The following is a 27,671-nucleotide window of genomic DNA, read 5'->3' on the forward strand; positions in this document are numbered from 1 at the left end:
TCCAGACAGTAATTATCAGTAATGTTATTTTGCTTTCAACTGAAACTGCTAACATTATGCCTCTCAGAGCTCAGTGTCTGTATTAACCACACCCCCTGGGGCGAGTTGTGCTCCCGGGGCTTAAATGTGCTGATGGGGAGGGAAGGTTTTGTCTTTAACCCTCCCACTGCAGACTTTGTACTGTGTGGGACCGGTGGGCGACTTCAAGCTTGAATAAATTACCAAAAGACCACCGGGAGACTTAAAGTGTTTATTTCACCGTGTAAAACAGGATGGGGAACATTTTATTCCACAACACCAGTAAGTTTGCCTGCATAGCTAGTGTTTGATGCAAGTTAGCGATTGAAATTTGATTGTGAATGATGCAATTACTAATGTTATAAAATGCGACCCCTGACATATGAAGTGGGGGGGGGGGGGGTTGGGAACTCAGGGAGCTTTGGTCCTTGCTCTCCGTTCACACACTTTGATGTATTGTGCACAGACCCATTAACTCACCAAAAGAAAAAAAAAACCCTCACTTAAACCTGTTGTCAAAATTAGACTGACAAATGTCACTACTAATTAGCTGCAGTTAGATCAACATTTTTATATCTTTTTCTTCATTCCAGTTTGACTTCATATCAATGAAGCGCACCACACCGGTGCATTAACATCTTTCCAGTGGCTCAAAGGTCACAACACTTTCCCTTTCCTGACTTTTAGTATGAAATATTAGCAGAAGTGTGTATTTTCACACAGGTTGAAACAACATCAAAGTATCTGCTTGAATAAATCATAATCTGAAGCTGTAATTCTTATATATATATTAAAAAATCTGTGTTTTTTTGTCCTGTTAAATGCAATATCGCCTTGAAAAATCATGAATTATAACAGCAAACTTTTCAATTCTTATAATTCTTGTAATCTGCCTTCCAGCAAAAGCTCCTTCTCTTTTCATTCACACACCATCAATAAAAGTCCAAGAATGCTGTTGCAGTATGAGCTGTCTGTGGAAAATAATGTACACTGCTCGGCACTCTGACAGTTTAAAAGTAGGAGTGGATTTGCAATGCAGAGCTTGACACGGCCGGCCTCTCTAACCACTTTTATTTGGCACTGCCATGCACCGTGCTCACCTTCCCGTCTCTTTCCTATCAGACGCTTTAATAAAACACAACCGTTCTATTCCCTGTCCACTCCTCCACACTCTGACAGCGTAGCAGTAGTTGGAGCGAGACATTACTGTGCTCTTTCTTTTTGCATTGTTCTGTACTAAATTTCCCGTCGCCTTTGTTATTGTCATTGCAGGGCTTAAAGGCAGCAGACAACGACCCCACCGCTCCCCCATACGACTCCCTGCTGGTATTCGACTACGAGGGCAGCGGCTCCACCGCTGGTTCGCTCAGCTCCTTACACTCCTCTTCCAGCTGTGGAGACCAGGACTACGACTACCTTGGCGACTGGGGGCCACGCTTCCGCAAGCTGGCTGACCTGTACGGTGGAGGGGAAGATTAGTGCCCTCGAACCTTCCTGTAACAACAACCTCCACCCCTTCAATGCTACAGGGCTCAGCGGGGTGGAGATACACAAAGAGGAAATGGGGTAAACACACAGGATGTATGGGGATGCACAAGTGGCACATCTGGATTACTGTGTAATGGCTTGTCAAGAGACTTGCTTCCTCTTGAGGAGATTTGCAAACAGTAGAGACCAAGCTGACTCCTGGCTCAGCACCAATTAGCACTGAGGCTAATGAACATTGTCACCAGAGCTTTAGCCACCATGCTAACTATTTTGAGCAGCCACAGCAGTGATCTCAGTGGGGGGTGTTGTCCGTGTGATGAAGAAGAGCGACGACAGCCATGCTACAGATGCTCATTTACACTTGAATCTCACAGTACAAGAGCACTGGGGTCAAACGTGCCTTTTTGTACATTCTTTTGATTGTGTTCAGTCTTGATTGTGTGCGTTGCTTTAAAGTGCTCGCAGTGTTTTGCAGTTGCAACATGGAAGAGCACTTCGCCATGATAATGAGTGTGCGTTTGGATTCTTCTTACCTGGATGTATGTTTGTGAGTGTGAGTCATTTCCACAGAGAAACACTGTATGGGTATTGTGAAAGACAATGCTGACTATGATGAGCCTTGGATGATACTACTAGCAAAATTATATGACTTTATTGTACAGCTCTGGGTGTTTCCATTATTACTCTTATTTTTATTATTATTTTTACTTCAGCTCAACTTTTAATGTGCCAACACAGTAGATCTAGAGACCGCGGCTGCTTGCTACCAAGAAGGTTATGGTTTTGTTGTTTGTCTGTCTGTCTATCAGTGAAATGTGATGAGAGGTTGACCTTGGGTCAAAAAAGAGCTGATTACTTGTGCTTTAGATTCAGACCAAATGATGGATCCTGCCCTTAACCATTTATCTTTGATCCTGATTCTACCTTTGATGTTTCACTTCTTTGATGTTGATCGCAAACCTGACTCTTGATCTGCTACTCTTTGGCATTTAACAATCATCTTCATTATTCTGAGCTTACCTTAGATATTTGATCTTTAGACAAGGTCAAAGTCAGCAAACATCTAATTTCAATGATAAGGATCAAAGGAATTCAGATCAAAGGCTGAGCTGAAATAAAAGAGACTACCATTAAATGTCAAAGCGCTCAGATCAGGGTTCAATTTCTGCTTCCTTTGATCAACATTAGAGGATGGATCAAGGCAAGAAAGACAAAGAAGCACTGAAAAACACAAGGCAATGAAAATTTCCTTTAGGTATATTAAAAAAATCAAAGAACAGCAATCAGGCTCAAACTTGAATGATCAAAACCATGACCACAAATTGTTGATCAGCAACAAAGATCAAGATTAGCATCAAATGCCAATAATCAGAAACTAAAAATTCTAGAAAAACAGTTAAAACAGTGACCATCTAACAATGAATAAGAAAGAGGAAAAGAAAATATCATAGATGTAAACGGCAGATTGTTGAACCTTGTTGGGGGTATGTCCTGTCCAAGTTTATATTTCTTTATTCATCCTCTTTCCCAAAACAGGCTGCAAAATAAATAAGTATACACATCCATACTGATAAAAACATTTTAAATTGAGCTGTCCGTGGTGCTGATAGGATGCTGACAAGTCTTGAGGTGCTTTAATTTGACGATCAGTGGTGTTAAATATCTACAAGAAAGTAAGTTAAACAGCATAAATGTTGCAATCAACACGAGAATTGTTTGTTAGTTGTCAGTTGTTACAGAATTCATCAAGAAAATGGAGCAATATTTGTGCTTGGCTCTCTGACCTTTCAATTTGTGGAATATTTTTATGTGTTATAGATTGAGAGATATTTTTATGATAAATTTTGTTCTTGAGGTGTATCCTTTTAACCTCACATCAAGCAGTAAAGTTGTTAAATTTAAATGTCATCCCCTTATTATGTCAGTATTAATCCCATGTCATTATTCCCAGCAGTGGGTATGCATATTGGGATAAAAAAAAAATATAAAATAAAATCAAGAAAGTGAAACAGAAAATGCTATCAAAATACTGTGAGATTGCTGATGGTACATCAAGGGTGCACAAGTAAAGAGGTGAACAAAATCATCATAATATACATGAATATAATATGATGCAGCGAATAATAATAATTGTGTAGGCGAGCCTGTTCACTGTGCTGTATTCACTGTGATCATGTGAGATGGCAGATGACGAGGAACAGAAATATTCTCAGATGTAGGCTGTAGTAAATATGAAAGTCTCTATGATGATGTTTTTGGGAAACAAATCTTTAGTTTAAAAAGGTTTGTAATAGCTATCTGGTAACATTGTAGTCTTCGAGCTGAAGGAATTGGTCCAGGCTCATATTTTTTACAAAACCAACCCACCGTGGTTGTGGGGGGGAGGTAGGGGGAGTTGTAGACCCTCATCCGCTTCACCTTATAGATGCATGGGTGGCCGTTGATCCGTTTATCTGGGAACCTTCTTCTTGGCAAGCAGAATTTACTCGAAATTTTAACACTGGTGGAGGATAAAGCTGGCCATACACTTCACAATGATACACTCTAATATTTTCCTATCATAAATGTGTTAATATAACGCAGCAACATATTACAGAAGAACTGCAGAATAACAGCGTATATTGTTTTGATGTGACTGTAGTTCCCTCTGTGCTGTGAAAGAGGAGGGTTTGAACTGTAGCAGATTGTTCCATCTCAATGCAGAGCTCCAAAATGATAGAGAAAAATGTATACTGGGGCTATGTTTCATTGCACAGAGCACTCAAAAGGCTACTGCGTGTGCATAAGATACAGTTTCTTCCCATGTACTAAGTTTCCATGTTTGATTTGTTTGTATGCTGTGCTTCAATGACTACTCACAGAGAACATTAGAGTGAATTCAGAGAGCAAAAAACACCATGTGAGATACATTATTATTGCATGTTTATGTGGAAGATAGCAACCACGGAAAGCATTTATTGAGCACAGAATAGATTTTTTTTTGCTCAGAGAGATATATATACTTGTGAGTCACCACTTCAACCTAGCCTTTGCCCAGGTGTTGATGTGAATGACTTGGCCGTATGTACTGTCAAAAGTATTTAATTATTGATTTCATGCACACACAATAGCATTTCAAGCTCTGTAGTTATTTTTTTTTTCTGTAGTTTTTTTTTTCATTCTGCTGCTACTCTGTGGGTTTCAACAATGAAAATATCTGTCCCCACCTCACAATAATTCATAATTAATGTTAGGTGGGCTTATTGTGGTATTTGTCCACAGGGGAGTGTGTTATTCCGTATGTGTGTGAAGTGCTAGTATCTGTGTTTGCCTTGTCGGTGTGTGTGCACGCCTGTATGCCCCTGTGAATATGTGCATGCTTCTCTGCTTGTAATAACATGTATATAACACCATGCAATATGCATTATGATGTAATACGGGAAATACAGAAGTGGGCTGTCATTGGATTTTTGAACATGTTCAAATTGTCACAATGTGGTCTCATCTTAACAATACACAGGATCCGAACACATTTACTCTATATATGGTGAAATACAGTGCATCCAGAAAGTACTGAAAACGCTTCATTTCTTTCACATTTTGTCATGTTACAGCTTTATTCCAAAATGGATGAAATTATTTTTTTCCTCAAAATTCTACACACAATATCCCATAATGACAATGTGAAAAACGTTTATTTTTTTCTGATTTTTGCAAAATTATTAATAATAATAAAACTAAGAAATCACATGTACATAAGCATTCACAACCTTTGCCATGAAGCTCAAAATTGAGCTCAGGTGCATCCTGTTTCCACAAAGTTTCGACAAAGATTGAACATCGATTTTGTGTGAGGCACCATCCCTACAGTGAAGCATTGTGGTGGCAACATCATGCTATGTGGATGTTTTTCAGCAGCAGGAACTGGGAGACTAGTCAGGATTGAGGAATGGATGAATGCAGCAATGTACAGAAACATTGTGGATGGAAACCTGCTCCAGAGCACTATTGACCTCAGACTGGGGCAACTGATCATCTTTCAGCAGGACAGTGACCCTCAGCACACAGCCAAGATATCAAAGAAGTGGCTTCAGGACAACTCTGTGAATGTCCTTGAGTGGCCCAGCCAGAGCCCAGACCTGATTCTGATTGAACATCACTGGAGAGGTCTGAAAATGGAGCTTGAGAGGTGCTGCAAAGAGGAATGGACAAAACTGCCCAAAGATAGGTGCACCAAGCTTGTGGCATATTTAAGATGACTTGAGGCTGTTATTGCTGGCAAAGGTGCATCAACAAAATATTGAGGAAATGGTGTGGATACATATAATTTTGTAGTTTATTTCTTTCAAGTTTGTACAAATAAAAAAAAAACTTTTTAATGTTGTCATTATGGGGTGTTGTGAGTTGAATTTTGAGGACGAGGGGGTGGAATTAATTTACTCCATTTTGGAACAAGGCTGTAACATAAAATGCAGAAAAAGTAATGCACTGTGAACTTTTTCCTGATGCACTGTACAGCATGCGTTTTTGTGACATAACATAGGTTTGCATTGTATCATTGTGTAGCGTAGGGCTGGCGTAATGCTTTTCATTTTACCAACTCTAATAGCACTCTCAGGACAAAGGTTACATGTTTAGTAAAAAGAAAAGCTTGGTAAATATATATATATATATATATATATATATATATATATATATATATATATATATATATATATAAAAACCCAGAGCTGTACAAAGAGCTGATATATTTTTGGTTTTCCAAAGCTAATGAGAAGATGTGTACAGTAATGCTTGCCTCTCAGTAGATACCTTCTGTTCTTTGTTTTGCTGTTATTACAAATGTAACTTATGCAGCTGATTGCTAATAAAGGGAGTCATCAGTCTGTGTTTTGTAGCAAAGATATTTCTTGATACTCTGCTTTGGTGGATTAAATACAACAAAGGTCATGTTTCTTCTATCTGCTGATGATTCGCCTTAGTGTTCTCTGGTACTATCAAATGGCTATTCACTGTAAACTGAAATATGTACAGATTGTAGTTTTTGATTTTTTTTTTCTCTGTGTTCTTTTGACTGTGTTCTCTGAAAACAAAACATATATAACAAAAATAACCTGAATCCTTGTATATGTTCAATTTGAATTACAAATTAAAACATTTTTGCATGTTTTTATCTTTTCATTATGGGAAAACAGTATTTTTCCAGTCATTTACAACTATGCTAAACACCACACACTAACACACTGACTAAATACAGAAGATCTAACCTTGGATTTACAACAGATTACAAGCCTCTTGAACAAATTGTGCCTTTAAGGTGTCAAAAAGGTAATTTTGAATCCATTACTACATGGTTATTAATGAAAATAATAAATTAACACCATTGAAAATAATAATAAATAAAATAATCAGTTGTACTTTGTGACTATACTTTTTATTATAAAAACGTGTACTGAGAATAATAACTGTACAAAATGTGTACTCAAAACCTACATTGAGTTTATTTTCAACTGCCTGTTAATTTGCTCAAATTATAATGAGATCACAGTAAGAATACTGTATATACAATTTATAGATTAGATTTGAGATTAGATAGAACTTTATTAATCCCTTGGGAAAACACCCTCAGGGAAACTGAGGTTCCAGCAGCACTGTATAGCAGTACACAGGGTAAGAAGCTCACAGAGCATCAGAAGTGAAAGTAAATACAAAAAAACAAAAATAAAACAAAGAATTTGCAAATATAAATACCAGACATACCGATCGCGACTGGTTTACTGGCTACTACTGTTCCTCTCCTTCCGGTCCCTGTCTTCCTATTACTCCTCCTCCCTAATCAGTAACTGAGTGTTGCTGATTATTCTAGCCACCTAATTTTTAATTGGGAACAAAGAAAATAATATACAGCGATGATACTAATAACAATGACAATCCAATGGATTACAAAAAGACATAATTGGAGTACTTTTTGGATAACTTTAGTATCGATTCTTGAAAATAGGATACAACCACAAAAACAATTTTTTGCTGTTGTATCTCATAACAAATTATGAATAAGTATAAATTTATGTTCTCATCTTGTACTTTTCTAAAGGGAAAATGATGGTGATATTGACAGGAGTCAAAAATTGCTGTTTTTTTAAGTGACATGGGGGAAATGCTCCTGTTTGAGAGTTCTAACTTTTGTTGACACATTCTGCCCACTGTGTGTACATGAATCACAAGCTTGCATGAATGTCTCCTCAATAAAGATTTAAAAACAAAAAAAATCACAATGCCAGCTAGCCTATTATTTACAGAGTGGAAGCTGACAGTTACGTTACCATCAGTGATGAGGATATGGTTGACAATGTTGTAAACTGACAATGAGCATCATTTTGAAGATTAACATCTGGAGACCTGCATGAGAGCTTGTTGTGATGTACAAAATCACAGGTATAACTTCAGACCTACACATTTTTAAATAAATTGCTCAATCATCAAAGGATAAGTTATTTAAAATCTAATCAAACGCTGTGTCAAATTATATTTAACACACACACACACACACACACACACACACACATATATATATATATATATATATATATATATATATATATATATATATGTGTGTGTGTGTGTGTGTGTGTGTGTGTTAAATATAGAAATAGGGTGTCTCAAAAAAATGAAATGTGAATACCAGGAAATGGTTTTACTGGGAAATAATGGTGTTTTTCTCATTTCAAGAAACCTAAAGTTTGTTCTGCAAGACAATAAAGTCTCGCAGAAAATTAATTAATTAATTAAAATCATCACGTTCTGTGTTTTCTGGAAAACTGGAGACGGATGATTTGTTTCTTAGGTAACTTCAGAAGAGGAGGTTATATTGATCATGTGGTGTAAAAGATAAAGGGTTAAAACATCGAAAAGGAAAGACTGAACTAAAAACTGTACATGATTTGGCCACATGATCATGCAGAAAATGTTTGATCACAGTGATTGGTTTTTCTGGGCTGTCAAAAAATTTTATATATATATATATCTCCATCCATCCATCCATCTTCTACCGCTTAGTCCAATTAAGGGTTGCGGGGGGCTGGAGCCTATCCCAGCAGTCATAGAGCGTGAGGCGGGGTACACCCAGGACAGGACGCTAGTCTGTATACGCGTATACATGAGGTCTGTTAGAAAAGTATCCGACCTTTTTATTTTTTGCAAAAACCTGATGGATTTGAATCATGTGTGCTTGCATGAGCCAACCTTGAACCTTCGTGCGCATGCGTGAATTTTTTCTCGCCTGTTGATTGCATTATTTGCTGGTAAGCAGCATTTGTGTGAGGTGTGTGTTGTGCTCTCGGCGGAGTTTCATTGCAAGGAAAATAACGGAATGACTGGAGCAGCGCTACTGCATCAGATTTTGCCAGAAACTGGCGACAGCCAGGTGGAAACCATTCAGAAGATTCAGACGGCTTTCGGTGACGATGCTATGGGCGTCACACAGATTAAGGAGCGGTACAACCGGTTTAAAGACGACCGCACCACGGTGGAGAGCGAGCCACGCTCCGGTCGGCCATCAACATGCTGAAATGACCAGATCATTTCCAAAGTGAACGCGGTGGTGATGCGGGACCATCGTGTGACTATCCGAGAAATTGCGGAATTGGTGGACATCAGCACTTTTTTGGCACATTCCACTGTGACAGAAGATTTGGCCATGATAAGAGTGGCAGTGAAATTCGTGCCGAAGCTGCTGACGGCGGAGCAAAAGCACCTTTGTGTTGAAGTCTCACAGGACGTGCTGGACTCCGAAAAATTATGCCAACCTCTTCCACAATTTCTCGGATAGTCACACGACTGAAAAGTCACCGACAGCCATCTGAATCTTCCAAATGGTTTCCACCTGGCTGTCGCCCAGTTTCTGGCAAAATTTGATGCAGTGCTGCTCCAGTCGTTCCATCATTTTCCTTGCAATGAAAATCCGCCGAGTGCACAACACACGACCTCACACAAAGGCTGCTTGCCAGCAAATGACGCAATCGACAGGCGTGAAAAAATTCACGCATGCGCACGAAGGTTCAAGGTTTGCTCATGCAAACACACGTGATTCAAATCCATCAGGTTTTTGCAAAAAATAAAAAGGTCCAATACGTTTCTAACAGACCTCATATATATATATATATATATATATATATATATATATATATATATATACATATATATATATATATATATATATATATATATATATATATATATATATATATATATATATATATCACACAGACACACACACACGTACACTGCATTTACAAAGTATTCACAGTGCTTCGCTTTTTTCCACATTACAGCCTTATTCCAAAATGGAGTTAATTTTTTTCCCCTCAGACATCTACTCACAACACCCCAAATGACCACATGAAAGTTTTTTATTATTTTTATTATTATTGCCAATTTGTTAAAAATAAAAATAAAATAATAATAAGAAATCACATGTGCATAAATGTACATAAGTGTTCACACTCTTTGCTCAATACTTTGTTGATGCACCTTTGGCAGCAATGACACCCTCAAGTCATTTTGAATATGATGCCATTTGACTTTCCAGTAGCATTTTATAGCAGCACACAGGGTAAGAAGCACACAGACTATCAAAAGTAAAGTAAAAAAATAAAAAATAAAAAACAAAAAATGTAAATATAAATACACAATGTAAATACCAGACATACTGGTTTACTGGTTGCTACTGTTCCTCTCCTTCCCGTCCCCTCTCTTCCTGTTACTCCTCCTCCCCCTGATTGAAGAGTTCTACAGTCTGATGGCCTGAGAGACAAAGGAGTTTTTCAGTCTGTTGGTCCTGCACTTGGGAAGGAGCAGTCTGTGACTGAAGAGGCTCCTCTGGTTGCTTATGAAAGTGACTGGCATCATCCATAATGAAGGGTGTTGGTGTTACTAACCGGATAATCAGGAATCGTCCTCCTTCGATTTCATATAGTATTCTATGTGTTTTTAAAGTGGACCTCTGGTTGTAAAGCAGGTGTAAAACAATTTTCCCACACTGCATGCAACTCAGGCATGATACCTGGACTTGACAAGTGCTACAGAAAGCCTGTACTCTTTCCCAAATGTTACCCCGGATTCCTGCTATGCAGCTGCACGCTACCAAACCCTGCAACCCATGTGTGTCCAAAGCACGTACGGCGGGTTGTGAGTTAGCTATTATTATTATTATTACTATTATATATTCGCAATGGCAATTGGCAGTTTTCAATACAACTGAATGGCAGTGATGGTACCAGAGCAGGCACAAATAGGTAAATATCAGCTCTTGTAACACTTCTACATGCCGCATTGGTATTCAGAATGGTTGTCCTGTTCTAGTCCTCAGCAGCATCCGGTGTCTCTGTGGCAGCTTTCAATCCTCTTCTTCCTCCTCTGGCCTTTTATCTCCAATCCAACATGAAACACACAGTGCAGCTGTGGTTTTGAGGCCCTTGGGCATGTCAGCAGTATCTTTCCTCAGCAGCCAGTCATCCACACAGGCAAAACAACGACACTGAAAGCAGAGCAAACACGAAAAAAAAAGCGAGTTCTTCTCTCTGATCAGACACATCAACTGATTTTGCCGACTGCACTGTTGTGTTTAGGTACAGCATGGCTACCTTGTGGGCTACCATGGACCTTTGGCCAACATCAAATCATTAAGCTTTTAAAACACTCTGACGGTCGGTGTTGTAACAGAGGAACCTCAGCCCCAGAGAAGCAAGATAAATATAATTTTATTTTCCCTTTTCAGCTTTATGGTTTAAGAAATGCTGTCTGTAATATATGATATATGATACATCTGTATTTTCAGCATAAATATCTAAATTATACAAGATTGTGATTAAGACTGAGTTCAGATTTGTATGTTTCATAACCAATATATGAGTGTTTACACTTTTGCATTTGCTTGTTTTTTGCTTCTTGTTCTTTTTTTTTTTGTATTTACAAATACATACAGCCAGGGGCATAAATATTTGGACAGTGACACAAATTTTGTATGTAATCTTTGTTTGTATTTTTGCCTCATACAACATAATGGAACTGAAGTGAAAACATCAAGATGTGCTTGTCATGTAGATTTGCAGTTTTAATTCATGAGTTTGAATAAAAATATTGTATGCACTATTTTGAAGATATAGCTGTTTTGATACACAGTTCATCGGAGGCCACAAATATTTAGACGAACTAAATATGAGAACAATCTTTCACACAAATCATATTTACAGCCAGTTTTCTTGAGACAAGTGAGGAGATTGATGAACATTTCCACATCACTCAATGTGTCTCACAGGTAATTTACATCAATAATTAGGAAATATAAACAGCATGGTACTGTGTGATACATATGTATAATGTTGGCAGTTAAAAAAACATAACAATAATAAAAATAATCCATGATTGGTGTAAATGAAGTCCAATATATATTCAATGACATGGAAATATTCATTTATCTATCCCCTTACTTGTTTCAAGAAAACTGGTTGTAAAGATGCTATTTAATACTTATATAGAATAAATTACTTTGCGTCATAATTATAAAAGTAAGTCCCTTTGGTATTTCTCTTCTTTTCACTCGAGGTTTCCCACAGTGGATCCCGGGTGGGTCTGCATGGTGATTTCTCATCAGTTTTAAGCTAGATGTGCTTCCTCATGCAAATGTCACAGTTAGTGGTGCAAAGTGGTTGGACACAATTGCAGGAGTCAGACTTGAGTTTGATGGGGTTTAATGACAGATAGAAGTTATCTGCTAGCTTCAAATAAAATGTTATAGGCTGATCAGGAAGGGCAGGTGAAGGTCACACACGCACACAATGTACACTCATGCACTACATGCTATCTGTCTTGCAAGAAAAATCCCTAACACAAACCCCAAGCAAGAACAAAAAGACAGTAAAATAATAAAACCACCAACAAACCCCACAAGCCCAATCATGACAGCAAATCCATGCTGGAGAACGGTCACACAAAATTTGAAATATCTTATATATATAAATATAAATATATATATTTGAAATATATATATTTCATTCATTTAAAAGAAAAACAGAAAAGGAAAATTAACAAAACATTACAAACCATTGAACGAAAAGGAGCAGTTTGGAAGATCAAGTCTTATATATTCTGCCCCTTTTTTACAATACAATCTTGCAAAACATCATCAATCGACATCATTGCATTTCTATGACTTTGTCACATGCCACCGACTTCTTTCCTAATTTTAACCATTATTTAAAAGACTACATCCCTAATAGATTACATTTTAAACTTCAAACATTCTTAACATTATTAACAGATTACATTTTTGGCTTTGTCACAGCCCACTGACTTATTTCATAGTTTCATACTTATGAAATACATCAAGTTTAATACATTTTTTAAATAATTTAAGCGACCTTGATTCTTTGATTTCTTTGTTGAGGTTGTTCCATAATTTTACACCATTCACTACAATACTCTGTTCCTTTATCTTGGTTCTGAATCTTGGTTTTTTAAAGACTTCTATGCCCTTCAAATTATAACTACTTACTCTTTTTTCAAACATATTTTGAATATTTATTGGTAAGGTATTGTTATTTGCTTGGTACATTATTTGTAGTAATTTCAAATCAACTAAATCATGAAATTTAAGTACCCTATACTTAATGAACAATGGATTAGATGGATCTCTAAATCGACTGTTGCCAATCACTTTTAAAGCTCTTTTCTGCAAAATAAATAAAGGTTGTGTATAAGTTGTACATGTTGATCCCCAGATTTCTACACAATAAGTCAAATATGGAACAATCAATGAATTGTACAATGTTAATAATCCATAACTATTTAATGAATATTTAACTTTATGCAAAACAGCAATGGCTTTCGCTATCTTTCCTTTTATGTAATTTATGTGTGACTTCCATGTAAAATCTTCATCAATCATAACTCCTAAAAATTCCGTTTCTTTTACCCTTTGAATGTCCATTCCATCTATTTTTAATGACATCATTTTTTTAACTCTGTCATTAAACAATATGAAATTTGTTTTATTAAGATTAAGTGACAATCTGTTTATATCAAACCAATATTTCACTTTTTCCAACTCTATATTTATCACTTGTGCTACTTCCTGTATATCTGATCCAGAGTAAAATAATGTTGTATCGTCAGCAAATAAAATGCTACCAAGTACATTGTTGGAGTTATTCTGTAGATACACTGTTTTATTTTATCATGCATGTTTTGTGTTCTCTGCTCTGGTAGAATGTAGTTCTCTCTGCTCTGATAAAGTGTACTGTACTGATGTGATGGGTGAAGGTTACTTAAGATATGTGACATGACGTGCTTCTGCAAGTTGTGGTATCTCTGTGTGCACGCTAAGCTCTTTTTCAGGACATGTGAAGATGACCCAGGCAGAATGCAGCCATAAGCGGAGCAGTGAGATAAAGAATAGAGAATTGAATGTTCCAACCACAGTGTGATTATGATACATTAGTCCTTGTGTCAGAAGAAGTGTGATTAATCGTTAGATGTCTTAAACACATCTTAATCGAGCCCAAGATTAAAAAGGTTCTGAAAGTCCTGAATGTATTGTGCAATCAGCGGTTCTGCGGCAACAGCTCACGCGCTATCACTCCTCCCCTTAGGAGCTGTACCGCCCATGTATGTAGGGAAGTCCTAAATAAAAGAGCAGGAGCGCAGGCCAGACTTTAGTGTAGCTTTGGTGTACAGCCTGACTTGCACTCCTCGCGAGCTAAATTTGACTTTCTGTCTCACTGGTGGTTCTTGACTCTGTTTGTCTTGTTAAAGGTTTTAAGAATGTTTGGAGGCGAAAATACCCAACATACATTAGATATATTCACAAAATCATTGATATACAAAATAAACAGTTTGGGTCCAAGTACCGACCCTTGTGGTACTCCACACATAATATTACACAATTTTGATTTTGTATTATTTATCTGAACAAACTGTTTTCTATTTTCTAAGTAGCTTTTTACCCACTGATGTGCAATCCCTCTTATTCCATATTGTTGTAACTTGTGAAGCAATCTTGAATGATCGATAACATCAAAAGCTTTTTTCAAGTCAATAAAAACACTTACCATATAATCCTTATTATCTATTGCTGTTGATATTTTCTCTGTTAATTCCATAATTGCCATAGCTGTCGAATGTTTTGTTCTGAATCCATACTGAGCATTATTTGAAATATGATGTTTCTCAATGAATTTATCCAACCTTGTCACAAAAACCTTTTCCATAATTTTAGAAAACTGTGGAAGCAATGACACTGGCCTGTAATTTGAAATGTTATGTTTGTCTCCATTTTTATATAATGGGACTACCTTGGCAATTTTCATTTCGTCTGGGAAAATTCCTGTTGACAGAGACAGATTACAAATGTAAGTGAATGGTTCAATAACAGTTTCTATTATACTTTTTACAGTCATCATGTCTAAATCTTCATAGTCAGTTGATCTTTTGCTTACACAGTTTTTTACAATATTCCTTATTTCATCTTTTTCCACATTGTCAAGGAAAATACTATTGACCATATTTACAATTGTATTTAATTTATCTTCTACTATTGGTTTATTTCCCACCAGATTTGATGCCATCTTTGAGAAATAATCATTAAACTCATTTACAACTTCTTTTATATAATTTATCTCTTTATTTTCCTTGACAAGGTAATTCGGAAAAGTTGATTTCACTCCGTCACTTTCCATCACACTTTTTATAATTCCCCATGTTGCCCTCATATTATCTTTACTCTTATTCAATTGTTCACTATAATCTCTTTTTTGTTTCCTAATTATTGTCAGTAGTTTATTTTTATGTTTTTTGTATTTTTTCTTTCATTTGTTTGCATTTTTAAATAGCACTTATATAGTTTTTCTTTACACAAGCGTTTTTTATGCCCTTGGTCAGCCATGGTTTATTTACTCTTTTCTTAGTAGTTTTTATTAATTTACAATTTTTATTATATGATTTCATCAGTATTTTCATGAATGAACTATATGCTACATTAACGTCACCGACATAAACCTCTTCCCAGTTTTGATTTTTAAGATCATAATTTAATGCCTCTAAGGCTTATAATGACTTATCTCTTTTAAAGTTTATAACAGTTTTTTTTTGTACCTATTTTTATATTTAAATATTGAAAAAACTGGTAAATGATCACTGAGATCTGTCATCAATATCCCATTCTTAATAATTTCATCTGTTCTATTTGCGAATATATTGTCAATTACAGTTGCACTTTGTGACGTAATTCTGGTTGATTTTGTTATCAAGGGGAATAAACCCAAGCTATTCATTGAATTCACAAAATCACTTACTCTTTGGCAACTGGAGCTTTCCACATTAACATTAAAGTCTCCACACATAAAGAGCATTTTGTTTTTGATTTGATGGAATAATTCTATTATTTTATCTGTAAATTTCACAACACAAGAGTCTGGTGCTCTGTATACACAACTGATTAGAATATTTTTAGTTGTTTCATGTACAATTTCCACTGCCACAATTTCTATGACATCATCTATAATTGTCATTTCTTCTACAATTTTACATGTCAGATATGTTTTTATGTACAAAGATTCATTCCATTTGCTATGAAATAGAAGTCAAACTAAATTAAAAGATCATTGTGTTTTTTCTTTGTTTATTATTTTCAATACAAACATGTTCTGATAACTGCATAAATACTCTCAAGCCTGGCACTTTATTCCTGCTGTTTTGTTTTTATTCATTTATTTTTTTTTGGCCTATTACCTCATACTATACTGTATAAAGAACTATTTCACTTTATTAGTGAAAATGTATTAATAAGGGCAACTGCTCATTATTTTATTTTAACTTTCTACATTTAAATGAATCATTGCGCTTGTGATGTAACATTTTATACTTGTTTTACAATTTAATTTGTTTCTTATTTGAAAAAGGAAGGAGAGAAAGAAAGAAGGAAAAAAGGAAAAAAAAAACTGTTGAAGTGTGCTGTGCTAATCTGCACTGCATTGACAGAGTATCTTTTTATACTACTCTGGGAGACTGGAATTGCCCCTTGGGGACGAATAATGTTTTTGTGAGTTTCGACTCTTCAATTACTTTGGTAAACCTTTGTCAAGCATTACAGTACAGAGTTACACTCACAAATGCCACTGGAAATTTTACTGTGCAAAAAGAAGCCTTATGTGAGGGTCCCATTCACACAAAACAAGAAAAATGCAGAAACCGGAAGAAAATCTGCAAGCCAAAAACAAAATGGGGAACCACAAAACATTCCACCTCCTGTCAGGAGCAACGCACAGTCGGACAGGTGTGCGCGATACCACAGCGACTGTTTCGTGCACACTCGTGTTCACGCGCATGAACACAGTGCGAGCACTTGGAAAGTCATGCATACAGCAGCAGAGGAAAAAATTAATGAAACACCACAATGTATAATACTTAATTCCTGTTATAAAGAGTGGAGTTAGCCTCCGCCTAGACATACACCAGGAAGTAATGAAATGATGTGGATTACTGTTGTCTCTTTCATATTTTACATTAATTACCTGATGCGCTCCTCCCATGAAGTCATCAGGCGGGCTCTTGTGTCATGAACGCATCAGACAGCATGGCGTGTCCAGGGCACAGTGTTCTGCTGGTGACCGCGTTGCACATGTGATATATGTTTGAATTATTACAATGTGGGGAAAAAAATAAAAACCACACACCATAAAAAAAACAACGCAATTTATTGAACCCCTCTTATCGAGTGGACAGCACAAGTATGCTCCTTCTGTTCCTCTGTAGATGACCCATGGTCATAGATGTACAGTCATGAAATGACATGAATGAAGCAGTGCATGCTTATCATGTCCACATCTGCTGGACCAGCATGTCCGCGCCTGTCTCCAGTGAGAGGCGCACATGTCCAGTGAGCGGCACACCGATGGAGAGACGCTGTGTCATGTGCACCGTAGCTCATGTGGGTGACATGACATTCAAATGGACAGCTGAATGTTCACATGATCAGATGGTCCTTTTCACATGGAGCAGCCTGTCAGTGTGCACCCTGACTGGCCGCTCCAGCCCGTGGCAAAAGTGATATGTGTTTTAATGCATTTCCATGTGAGGACAGCAGGCACATGCCTCATGGTGTAGAGTTGCAAGGCCATGTCCTTCAGAACATGGCTGGGAGTCACAGGTCCAGAGATCTCAACAGCTGCTGCTGTTTGGGGCCACACCCACCTGCTCATGAAGCACACAGAACAAAGTGCCACTCTGTTTCCGTGTTATGTGATCATTCGTTGTCGTCATTTGTTATGTAATTTTGTATGTCGTTATTGTAGTAATTATTTATGAACCTGTCCTGGCTGTGGTCTCTGTGTTTTTAATGTAACACGTCGTGTGCACTGAGCAGTCATTTGCAGCTGTCAGTGAGTGACTGGCCGAACATCAGCCGAATGGTGACTTGCTGTGCTGTGTGCACTCCGACATGGCTGGCCGCTCCCCCTGTGAACACCTGTACATACATAGCAGTAGCACACCACATGTGTTGCAGAGGAGCGCGACACACTCACAATACACATGCACACCACATGTGTTAAGCCCTGTTTACACATAGATGGTAAGAGCTCCGGAAAGCATCCCGGAAGAGTTTTTGGCCGTCTTAAGGATCACACGTCGTTGTTAACGCCGGCACTAGGGGGCGTGGCGTTGGCGTCGAAAAAATTATTCAACATGTCAAATAATTCCGGGAGCGCTCCCGGAGAATTCGCGTGACGACAGAGACAACGCGAACAACGGTGTTTGATACTTTTTAATCGCTGTTTCATCCTGCCCCTTCCTGTAGTGCCGCAGTTTACACTGCCATAATTGGCGGCTGGCATTGTATCCCTAATCAATGGCATGGAAAACGGCAATAGAGCCCACATCACCGTCCTCAAGGGTGTTTTAACCGGCGACAGAGACAGACAAAATGGCGGCGCTAGCAGACAGTACGCCGTTCTAAACGCCACCTCCCAGTTAACAGCGTTACAAATGGCCGATAGGCGGCAGTCAATATAAAAACGCTAGCACACTGCATGCAGGCCTCTCACTCGCGGCCAGCTCCAGATATTTTTGCAGAGAAGCTCCAGTATGCCTCCTAAAAGAAAATTGGCAGCGGCAAGGACTTACCAAGAGGTCTGGTTCAGAAGCAGAGGGTAGTCCTGTGGTAGAGACGGAGCAACACATTGAGGAGGGAAAAAGGAGAAGAAAAGGCTGAGTATGATCTCCCTCCCCCTGGAGTGACAGAGGCTTCAGCCTATTATACTCTGGGGGTGGTGCCTATATGCAAAAGGTTCCTGGAGTAACACAGGATTTGCCTGGATAAATCCAGCGGTACACAGGGCATTATCGGAGGCAGCAGAACACCGCCATTCTCACGCGCGTCTTAACCTGCGATTGTAAAGGATAGAACTGGGTATTAACCCCCGTTGCCTGACGTGTGCCAGATGCTACGGCGTCAAAACGCCGCTTTATTCGGCGGATTTAGCGGCGTTTTATCCACCGCGAAAACAGCCGGAACTACCGCAAACTTCGGTCTATGTACTGCCTGCCGACAAAACCGTCTATGTGTAAACTAGGCTTTAGGGGGGCGACACATGATCGTCACACTCATAGGCGGTGATGCCGGTAACTCTAATCTAACCACTTTTTTTTAGTAATGAGTAATCTAATGCGTTAATCTTTCCAAATCCGTAATCAGATTAAAGTTACTTCTCCAAGTCACTGTGTGTTACTATTATTTTTGCATTGCGGGTCAATAGCAGCATTAAACTTGGTCCGTGGGCAGGAGGTCGGGGTTCGACTGAACTGCCACTTTAAGCGAGCTGTGAGCTTTTCATCAGCGGTTTTCTGCAGCAACTACTACTCATCCTCACCTCTTAAAGCACAGTGACAACAGCACACCTGCACTGAGCTTTACAAAGACATCTTTATGCTTTTTTTTTTCCTTTATTTAGAATTCTGAGCTGAGCCGCTCCGTATCTGCTGCTAAAAACAGCTGATCCTCCACGACGCGTCAACAACTAACACTATTTTCCACTCAAATGCACCTAAACTCTCTTTCTGAGGACCACATGATGTGAAAACGCAATAAAACTTTCTTACCTGTAAATTTGGTCATGTTTTCTGCATAAATAATTGTTATCCATTCTTTGTGCTCAAATGCCAAAACAGGGGCGAATCCAGATGGAATGGGGGTGTGGGGCAGGGATGTGCCCCCCCACAACACCCCTAAATTAAAGGTCCAGTTTTGAAGCCTTTTTTTTTACTACAACTACTAATACTACTTATAATAATAATAATTTTGACAAATAAAATGTTTAGAGAATTTAAATGTTAGAAAAAATGTTAGAAAGAATTTAATAGTTACATTTATAAACAATGTAGGTTAGAAATTGCAAGTTTTACTGTTACAATGCTGTCAACAGTTAAATATGAGGTCAAGAAAGAGGTCTTTATTTTACTTTTCATAAAACAAGTATTTATTTTCAATGAAGTCAAGAAGGGTGACTATAAAGTGAGTTTTGGCAAAACAGGTATCATTGTCATGTTGAGGTGGCGGAGGGTTGTTGTCGGCAGCTGGGGAAAGTAACTAAAAATGTAACTAGCAATCTAACTTAGTTACTTTTACAATTGAGTAATCAGTAAAGTAACTAAGTTAATTTTTCAAGGAGTAATCAGTAATTAGTAATTGGATTACATTTTTCAAAGTAACTGCGGCAACACTGCTCATAGCGCACTTAGGCACTTTCACAGACAGCTCTAATGTGGTCACATGCTATCTACTATTGCGCCAGGAGCGTGAATAGCCATGCCTTTTCAAAGTGCTCGGTGACCGGTGTTAGATGTTCGTGTGTGGCACCTGGAATTTGCCCAACACCTGCCAAGAGAAGGGTCAAATGGGCACTGACAGCACATTCGCTGTCTTCCAGCCGCTTGTGTGCACGAATGGTTGTGGCGACAGCTGTATGAGGCATTTGAGGTGGCTCCAGTTTTTCAAGAGTGGCATGCATTTCCTCCTTCATGCGCCTGTTGGCTTCAATCGTCTTATGTGTGAAGGGGCCCTTAACCTTGTCCAGAAGCAGTGACAGCTTTTCTGGGCTTGGGGACATCTGGGTTGGACCATTACACAGTAGAACCATCCACACCGTTATCAGCAACAAGTTAAAAAAACCAAAAACAAGGGCTGTCATGGTGTGCGGTTGTGTTAGTGCTCTTGGTAAAGGTAATTTACACTTTTGTGGTGGTAGCATTAATGTACAAGAGTACCTTGACATTTTAGAATAACAATGTTGTTTTTAAGATGACATCTTTTGCAGGAATGTCCATGCATTTTATAACAAGACAATGCAAAACCACATTCTGCACACATTACAAAGGCATGGCTGCAGAAGAATTGAGTATGGATACTGGAATGGCCTGCCTGCAGTCTTGCCTTGTCCCCAAAACAGAATGTGTGGAAAATTTCAAAATAAAAAATGCCACAACAATGACACCTTCAGATATGCTAGCGGACAAAATTGGAAGAAAAAGAAAAAAGCTTAAAAGCTTTATTGCTTGCTTGGTATCCTCAATGACAAAATTTATTTTAAGTGTTGTGACAAGTAATAGCAACACTAATAGCGACACATGATAGAGTAAAACTTAATATATTTCTCAGACCTTCCAAACAGATAACACAAATACTTAATAGCTAACATAAAATAAAGAATTAGCACTGATATTAACTAACAATAACAACATGAAAAAGTTTTTTGAAATTTTTATGAATTTCTTAAAAATAAAAATGGTGCCTGGAATCCTACAAATATGATGACTGGCATTCACGCCAAAGAGCACAATCTTTGTCTCGTCAGACAAGAGAATTTTGTTTCTCGTGGTCTGAGAATCCTTCAGGTGCCTTTTGGCAAACCTTACTGTCTTTGTGCCTTTTACTAAGGAGTGGCTTCCATCTGGCCACTCGACCATACAGACCTGATTATTGGATTGCTGGTTGTCCTTCTGGAAGGTTCTCCTCTCATCACAGAGAAATGCTGGAGCTCTGCCGGTATGACAATTGGGTTCTTGGTCACCTCCCTGGCTAAGGCCCTTCTCACCCAATCACTCAGTTTAGACGGGCAGCCAGCTGTAAGAAGAGTCCTGATGCATCTGAATTTCTTCCACTGACAGATGGTGGAGCCCACTGTGCTCAATGAGACCTTCAAACCAGCAGAAATGTTTCTGTTCCCTTCCACAAATTTGTGTCTTGACACAATCCTGTCTCTGAGGTCTCCAGACAATTTCTTTAACTTCATGCTTGGATTGTGCTGTGGCATGCACTGTCAACTGTGGGACCATATATGTAGACAGGTGTGTGTCTTTCCTAATTCTGTCCACTCAACTGAATTTACCCCAGGTGGACTCCAATTAAGCTGTAGAAATCTTTCAAAGATGATCAGGGGAAACAGGATGCTCCTGAACTCAATTTTGAGCTTCATGGCAAAGGCTGTGAATTTTTTTTAATTTTTAATAAACTTGCAAAAATCTCACGAAATTTTTTTTTCACACCGTCATTATGGGGTGTTGTGTGTAGAATTTTCAGGGAAAAAAATTAATTGATTCCATTTTGGAATAAGGCTGCAACATAACAAAATGTGGAAAAAGTGAAGCGCTGTGCATGTTTTCTGGATGCACTGTGTATTGGGCAAATTTTGAAAATAGATATATGCAGATTAAATGTGTTGAATTGTATGTCATATTGATCAGGAACTTGTTTGCGCATTTACTACATAAAGTTAGCTGCTAATGTGGCTCAAGGTAAGTAAAGTTTCTCCCTTTTTAACCCATTCGGAGTTGCCACAGCATATGTGAGATTTGCATATTGATTTAACACATTTCATACCGGATGCACTTCCTGATGTAACTCCACATTACATGTAGAACAAGTAAGGCTGGTCTTGAATTGGAAACCTTCTGCTCTGGAAACAATCAACCTGATCTCATGCCAAGTTCACGGTATCATGGAAAAAACTACAAACAAAAAAAAGACATGAGACTGAGCTGATTACAGTTAAACATAGTGATCTGTACTTGACCTTGTCATGAAAATGTGATGTATTTTGTGATGATATCACAAAAAAAAAAGCCATGAGACTGGGCTGAAAAAAGTGAACTCCCTGCTTGGCCACCACCACTGCTCAATGGAGGTCTCTTCAGCTTCTCCCTTGGTTCATTGGGAATGGACACATCTCGTATTGATCAGTAAAATATTTGTGATCAGTTGGTATAAGTAGCATGCAAATTAAGTAAAAAGTAAAGTATAATATGAAGTCATAAATTGTAAACAAATAAAGAAGCAAATAAGTAAAAACTTTCACCTTACTTGCGATATCTCTGCAACCGACATAGCCAGAGACTGATTAGCAAGTACTTTGCCATATTTGGTATAAATTAAGTCATATTGAAGTCATTAAAAAGTCAAAAACTCTCTTTACCATAATATCTCCATGACCATTGTGGCTACAGATTTGATCAGTCAAATATTTGTGATCCACTGGTATAAGTGACTTCTTGATTACGTTAAAGGGGAACATTACACAGTGAGAAATGCAACACTTTCCTATAAGAAACATACGAAAGAGCTGATATTCCGCACTTTTACCACAAGTACATACCTTTATCGGGCATTTGAACTTCGTGCTGTCCCGAGCGCCGCGGGCTGCCATATTTGTAGAATATCCGCTCAGTGCTGACATCATTGATGAACGACTGTGCATATGCAGCAATGTCCACTGTTGAAATTACAATTTTGCACATGGCACATGTCAAACAAGCGTTACTTCCATACATTAACTGAAGTCTCCCTTGCTGTGGCAGGGCATGACGCGGGGTGTTTGTGGCCAATTAACGAGTAAAGCTTGAATTCAAGGTCCGTTTTCCGTCTCAACATCTTTGCCATCCCAGACTTGAATCCAGCCGTCCATGCTCCTGGCTGGAATAGATTCCGGATCTATCGGAGGAGACTCGTTTATAGCGGCTGCAGTGGCACCCCCCCCTGCCCACTTTCTTCGATCTGCTCATTCCAGTTTGTGGCATCCCACCCACTGTGTTCACAGCTGGACGCCGTTCTTTGTTCCACCCACTGCCACACGCTCTGTGCTGGACACTGCGTATATAAAATAATGATTTCGTGGTGGATTAATTATTTTTTCCTGCAAATTGGCCGTTGAAAACGGCTCTAATCACTTCCTGAATCACAGAGGAGGCTGTAGCCAGAGCCATTCGCGCACCTGCAGAGAGCGTTTTGAGCCGTCTAAAAAGGTAATTAATTGTCTTGTTTACATTGTCATGGCTTGATAAAACAGTTGCGTGTTCTTTCCTTCTTGTGTTCAGCTGTTAAAGGATTTATTTTTAGGATTTTTAGGTTTATAACAAATTTAACTTCTTGTTATAATCCTTCAGATGAGCTGCTCTCAAATGCAATCCACTGACGTTGCCACTTGCTTTGTTTACTGCTTGTTTACTCCACTTGACGAGCTGCACGTCGTGTGCCTCAAACAAGAGAGATGACCCTCTGACCCGTGACCTTTCCCACTTCCTTATTTGGTCACACCAGCTCATGTACAGTTATTCATCAATGACGTCAGCGCCGAGCGGATATTCTACAAAGATGGCGACCCGCAGGCGCTTGGGACAGCGCAAAGTTCAAATGTCCGATAAAGGTATGTACTTACAGTACTAGTGTAAAAACTGTGGAATATCAGCTCTTTGGTATGTTTCTTATAGGAAAGTGTTGCATTTCTCACTGTGTAATGTTCCCCTTTAAAAATTAGCTCCAGTTTTCCAGTTGATTTGTAGTGATTTACTATTTTGTAGCTTTATGTTAACTGAATAGAATAGACTTTGGCCAACTAAATACACTCAACAAAAATATAAATGCAACACTTTTGGTTTTGCTCCCATTTTGTATGAGATGAACTCAAAGATCTAAAACTTTTTCCACATACACAATATCACCATTTCCCTCAAATATTGTTCACAAACCAGTCTAAATCTGTGATAGTGAGCACTTCTCCTTTGCTGAGATAATCCATCCCACCTCACAGGTGTGCCATATCAAGATGCTGATTGGACACCATGATTAGTGCACAGGTGTGTCTTAGACTGCCCACGATAAAAGGCCACTCTGAAAGGTGCAGTTTTATCACACAGCACAATGCCACAGATGTCGCAAGATATGAGGGAGCGTGCAATTGGCATGCTGACAGCAGGAATGTCAACCAGAGCTGTTGCTCGTGTATTGAATGTTCATTTATCTACCATAAGCCGTCTCCAAAGGCGTTTCAGAGAATTTGGCAGTACATCCAACCAGCCTCACAACCGCAGACCACGTGTAACCACACCAGCCCAGGACCTCCACATCCAGCATGTTCACCTCCAAGATCGTCTGAGACCAGCCGCTCGGACAGCTGCTGAAACAATCGGTTTGCATAACCAAAGAATTTCTGCACAAACTGTCAGGAACCGTCTCAGGGAAGCTCATCTGCATGCTCGTCGTCCTCATCTGGGTCTCGACCTGACTCCAGTTCGTCATCGTAACTGACTTGAGTGGGCAAATGCTCACATTCGCTGGCGTTTGGCACGTTGGAGAGGTGTTCTCTTCACGGATGAATCCCGGTTCACACTGTCCAGGGCAGATGGCAGACAGCGTGTGTGGCGTCGTGTGGGTGAGCGGTTTTCTGATGTCAATGCTGTGGATCGAGTGGCCCATGGTGGCGGTGGGGTTATGGTATGGGCAGGCGTCTGTTATGGATGAAGAACAGAGGTGCATTTTATTGATTGCATTTTGAATGCACAGAGATACCGTGATGAGATCCTGAGGCCCATTGTTGTGCCATACATCCAAGAACATCACCTCATGTTGCAGCAGGATAATGCACAGCCCCATGTTGCAAGGATCTGTACACAATTCTTGGAAGCTGAAAATGTCCCAGTTCTTGCATGGCCGGCATACTCACCGGACATGTCACCCATTGAGCATGTTTGGGATACTCTGGACCGGCGTATACGACAGCGTGTACCAGTTCCTGCCAATATCCAGCAACTTCGCACAGCCATTGAAAAGGAGTGGACCAACATTCCACAGGCCACAATTGACAACCTGATCAACTCTATGCGAAGGAGATGTGTTGCACTGCATGAGGCAAATGGTGGTCACACCAGATACTGACTGGTATCCCCCCCCAATAAAACAAAACTGCACCTTTCAGAGTGGCCTTTTATTGTGGACAGTCTAAGGCACACCTTAGGAAGCATAAAGTCTCTTAGTTTCACTGACAACAGAAATGATGTAAAAAACTTTATAGTGGAACAGATAAGAAGGCATGATGAGCTTGGGAATGATATGGTTGCCTGTTTTTATACCAAAGAAGTCCAGTCTTAGCTGAGGCTGTTAGGTTGGGTAACTCCCATGATGCCTGTTTGATGGGAATAATTCTTGCCTTATTGGCATAAATTTCACAGCAAACAGATCATTAAATTTGAGCGTTTCCCGTGTACATGGTGGATAAAATGGCCTATTGGTGGTGCAACAAGATATGTCAGGTGACTCCTGAAAACAGAAGCTGTCACGGTCACAACATAATGTGCATCACATTTCAGAGCAATGTCCCAAATAATTATTTTGTTTCAATGCATTTTTACAGCTTCCAACCCCTTTTTTTTTTGAAAATCAAACACATGGTATAGTGTTGTATATTTGGATCGTGACTTTTTTTGTAGTTTTGCTTGTATACACAACCACAATGGAGTTGAAATTATGCAGTCAAGATTTTCTTGCTATGTAGACTTTCAGCTTCAGTTCAAGATGGAGACCAAAAATACTGCATTATCTTTTTAGGAATTACAGCCATTTTTGCACACAGTCCCTCCATCTTTTTGGCCAAAAGCATTTGTACAAACTAAATATGTTTCAGGGGCAACACGTGGCTTAGTGGTTACCCTGCATTTACACATAGGCATGATGTGGTACGAAATAACATTTTCATCATTCGTGGCACATTCGTGACATTCATAACGTGAATTAACCAGCAGTGGGCACAGTTCAGCTAATCCAATAACAGATAATTATCAAAGCTAATGTTTTTGTTGGCGGATTTGCTTTTCAGATAAGTTTTAAAAGCATCATCGGACCAATTATCTGCCAATAAATTTAGTTCTGATAACATTTTTTTGCTGGTAAAGTGAGCAAAGTTTAATGGTCAAAAACGTTTCTAAACCCTAAAATCAAATATTTTCTGTTGTGTGTTTGTGGCAGACTGGCTGCCTGTCACTTGCTGATGATGTCATCATTACGCGCAAGACGTGATTGGCCGGTCCGCGCAGGGAGCATTGTGGGTAGTGTAGTTCAGGTTCACTTTGGACGTTACACTGTTACAGTCCGCTTGACACAAACAAAACAGACTAATTGTAACATTATTTTATTTCTTTGAGGCTGATGTGATAATTTAGATTTAAAAAAGGATGCTTTATTTCTTCAGATGAATCCCACTGAAACTAACAGGTAAGAATTTATATTTACTTACGTGGCTTTTACTCTGGCAATCAATGCATTAATGGATGTATTTTGGTTGTTTAAACCACATGGTTCAAAGCATGTGAAAAAAGCAGCAGGTTTTTATTTTGTGTATATAATACCAAGATAAACTGTGACTTCTAATACTGTGTTTTACTGCTTTTGAAAGATGATGATAGTGTTTGGGGTTTTATTATTTTATTCATTAATTTTTCGTGCATTCTTTTGTGTTTGTGATCCTTGAATTTACCCAGCAGCGAAAAGTGAAAGTGAAACTGGTTTATCAGAAGCCAACAGTGCAATCTGATGTGGCTGCGTCCGCGTGAGTTGATACGTGGTGATCCAGAATACAGCATGACAGTTGCGCTCCAGACCAGGGCCTGCACCACATACTCCTGCTGATGCTCCTCAGGGTGCTCCTGCAATTGTTCCTCCTGCTGTTGATTCCTGATGTTCTGGAGAAGCCAGAGGAGAGCCACATGCATCCAGACATCTCTGCTCCTCCTTCAGTCTGGTGGAGGAAGAAGCCCACTCCTTGTGCTGCAACAGCCCTCTCCAAGGAGCACAAAGACGAGGTGATTGAATTTCG

At 38.9% G+C, this 27,671-nt stretch overlaps 1 protein-coding gene across 2 annotated transcripts in view; it reads left to right on the forward strand.

Annotated features, from left to right (window-relative positions):
• Nucleotides 1-9,919, forward strand: part of LOC117519059 (cadherin-2-like) — a 294,157-nt gene extending 284,238 nt beyond the window's left edge. The window contains exons 16-18 of one of the 2 annotated variants that reach the window (XR_004563157.1): nucleotides 1,291-1,972; nucleotides 8,139-8,141; nucleotides 9,890-9,919. Coding sequence is in view for 1 of the 2 variants with exons in the window: in XM_034180364.1 (XP_034036255.1) it covers nucleotides 1,291-1,497 (207 nt within the window). In the remaining variant the exon portion in view is untranslated. Of the gene's footprint in view, nucleotides 1-1,290; nucleotides 2,148-8,138; nucleotides 8,142-9,889 lie in introns of those variants that run through there. The other variant, XM_034180364.1, reaches the window with a different exon arrangement.
• Nucleotides 9,920-27,671: the final 17,752 nt, after the last annotated feature.

The sequence above is a fragment of the Thalassophryne amazonica genome, chromosome 10 (assembly GCF_902500255.1).
Source record: "Thalassophryne amazonica chromosome 10, fThaAma1.1, whole genome shotgun sequence".
Lineage (NCBI taxonomy): Eukaryota > Metazoa > Chordata > Actinopteri > Batrachoidiformes > Batrachoididae > Thalassophryne > Thalassophryne amazonica.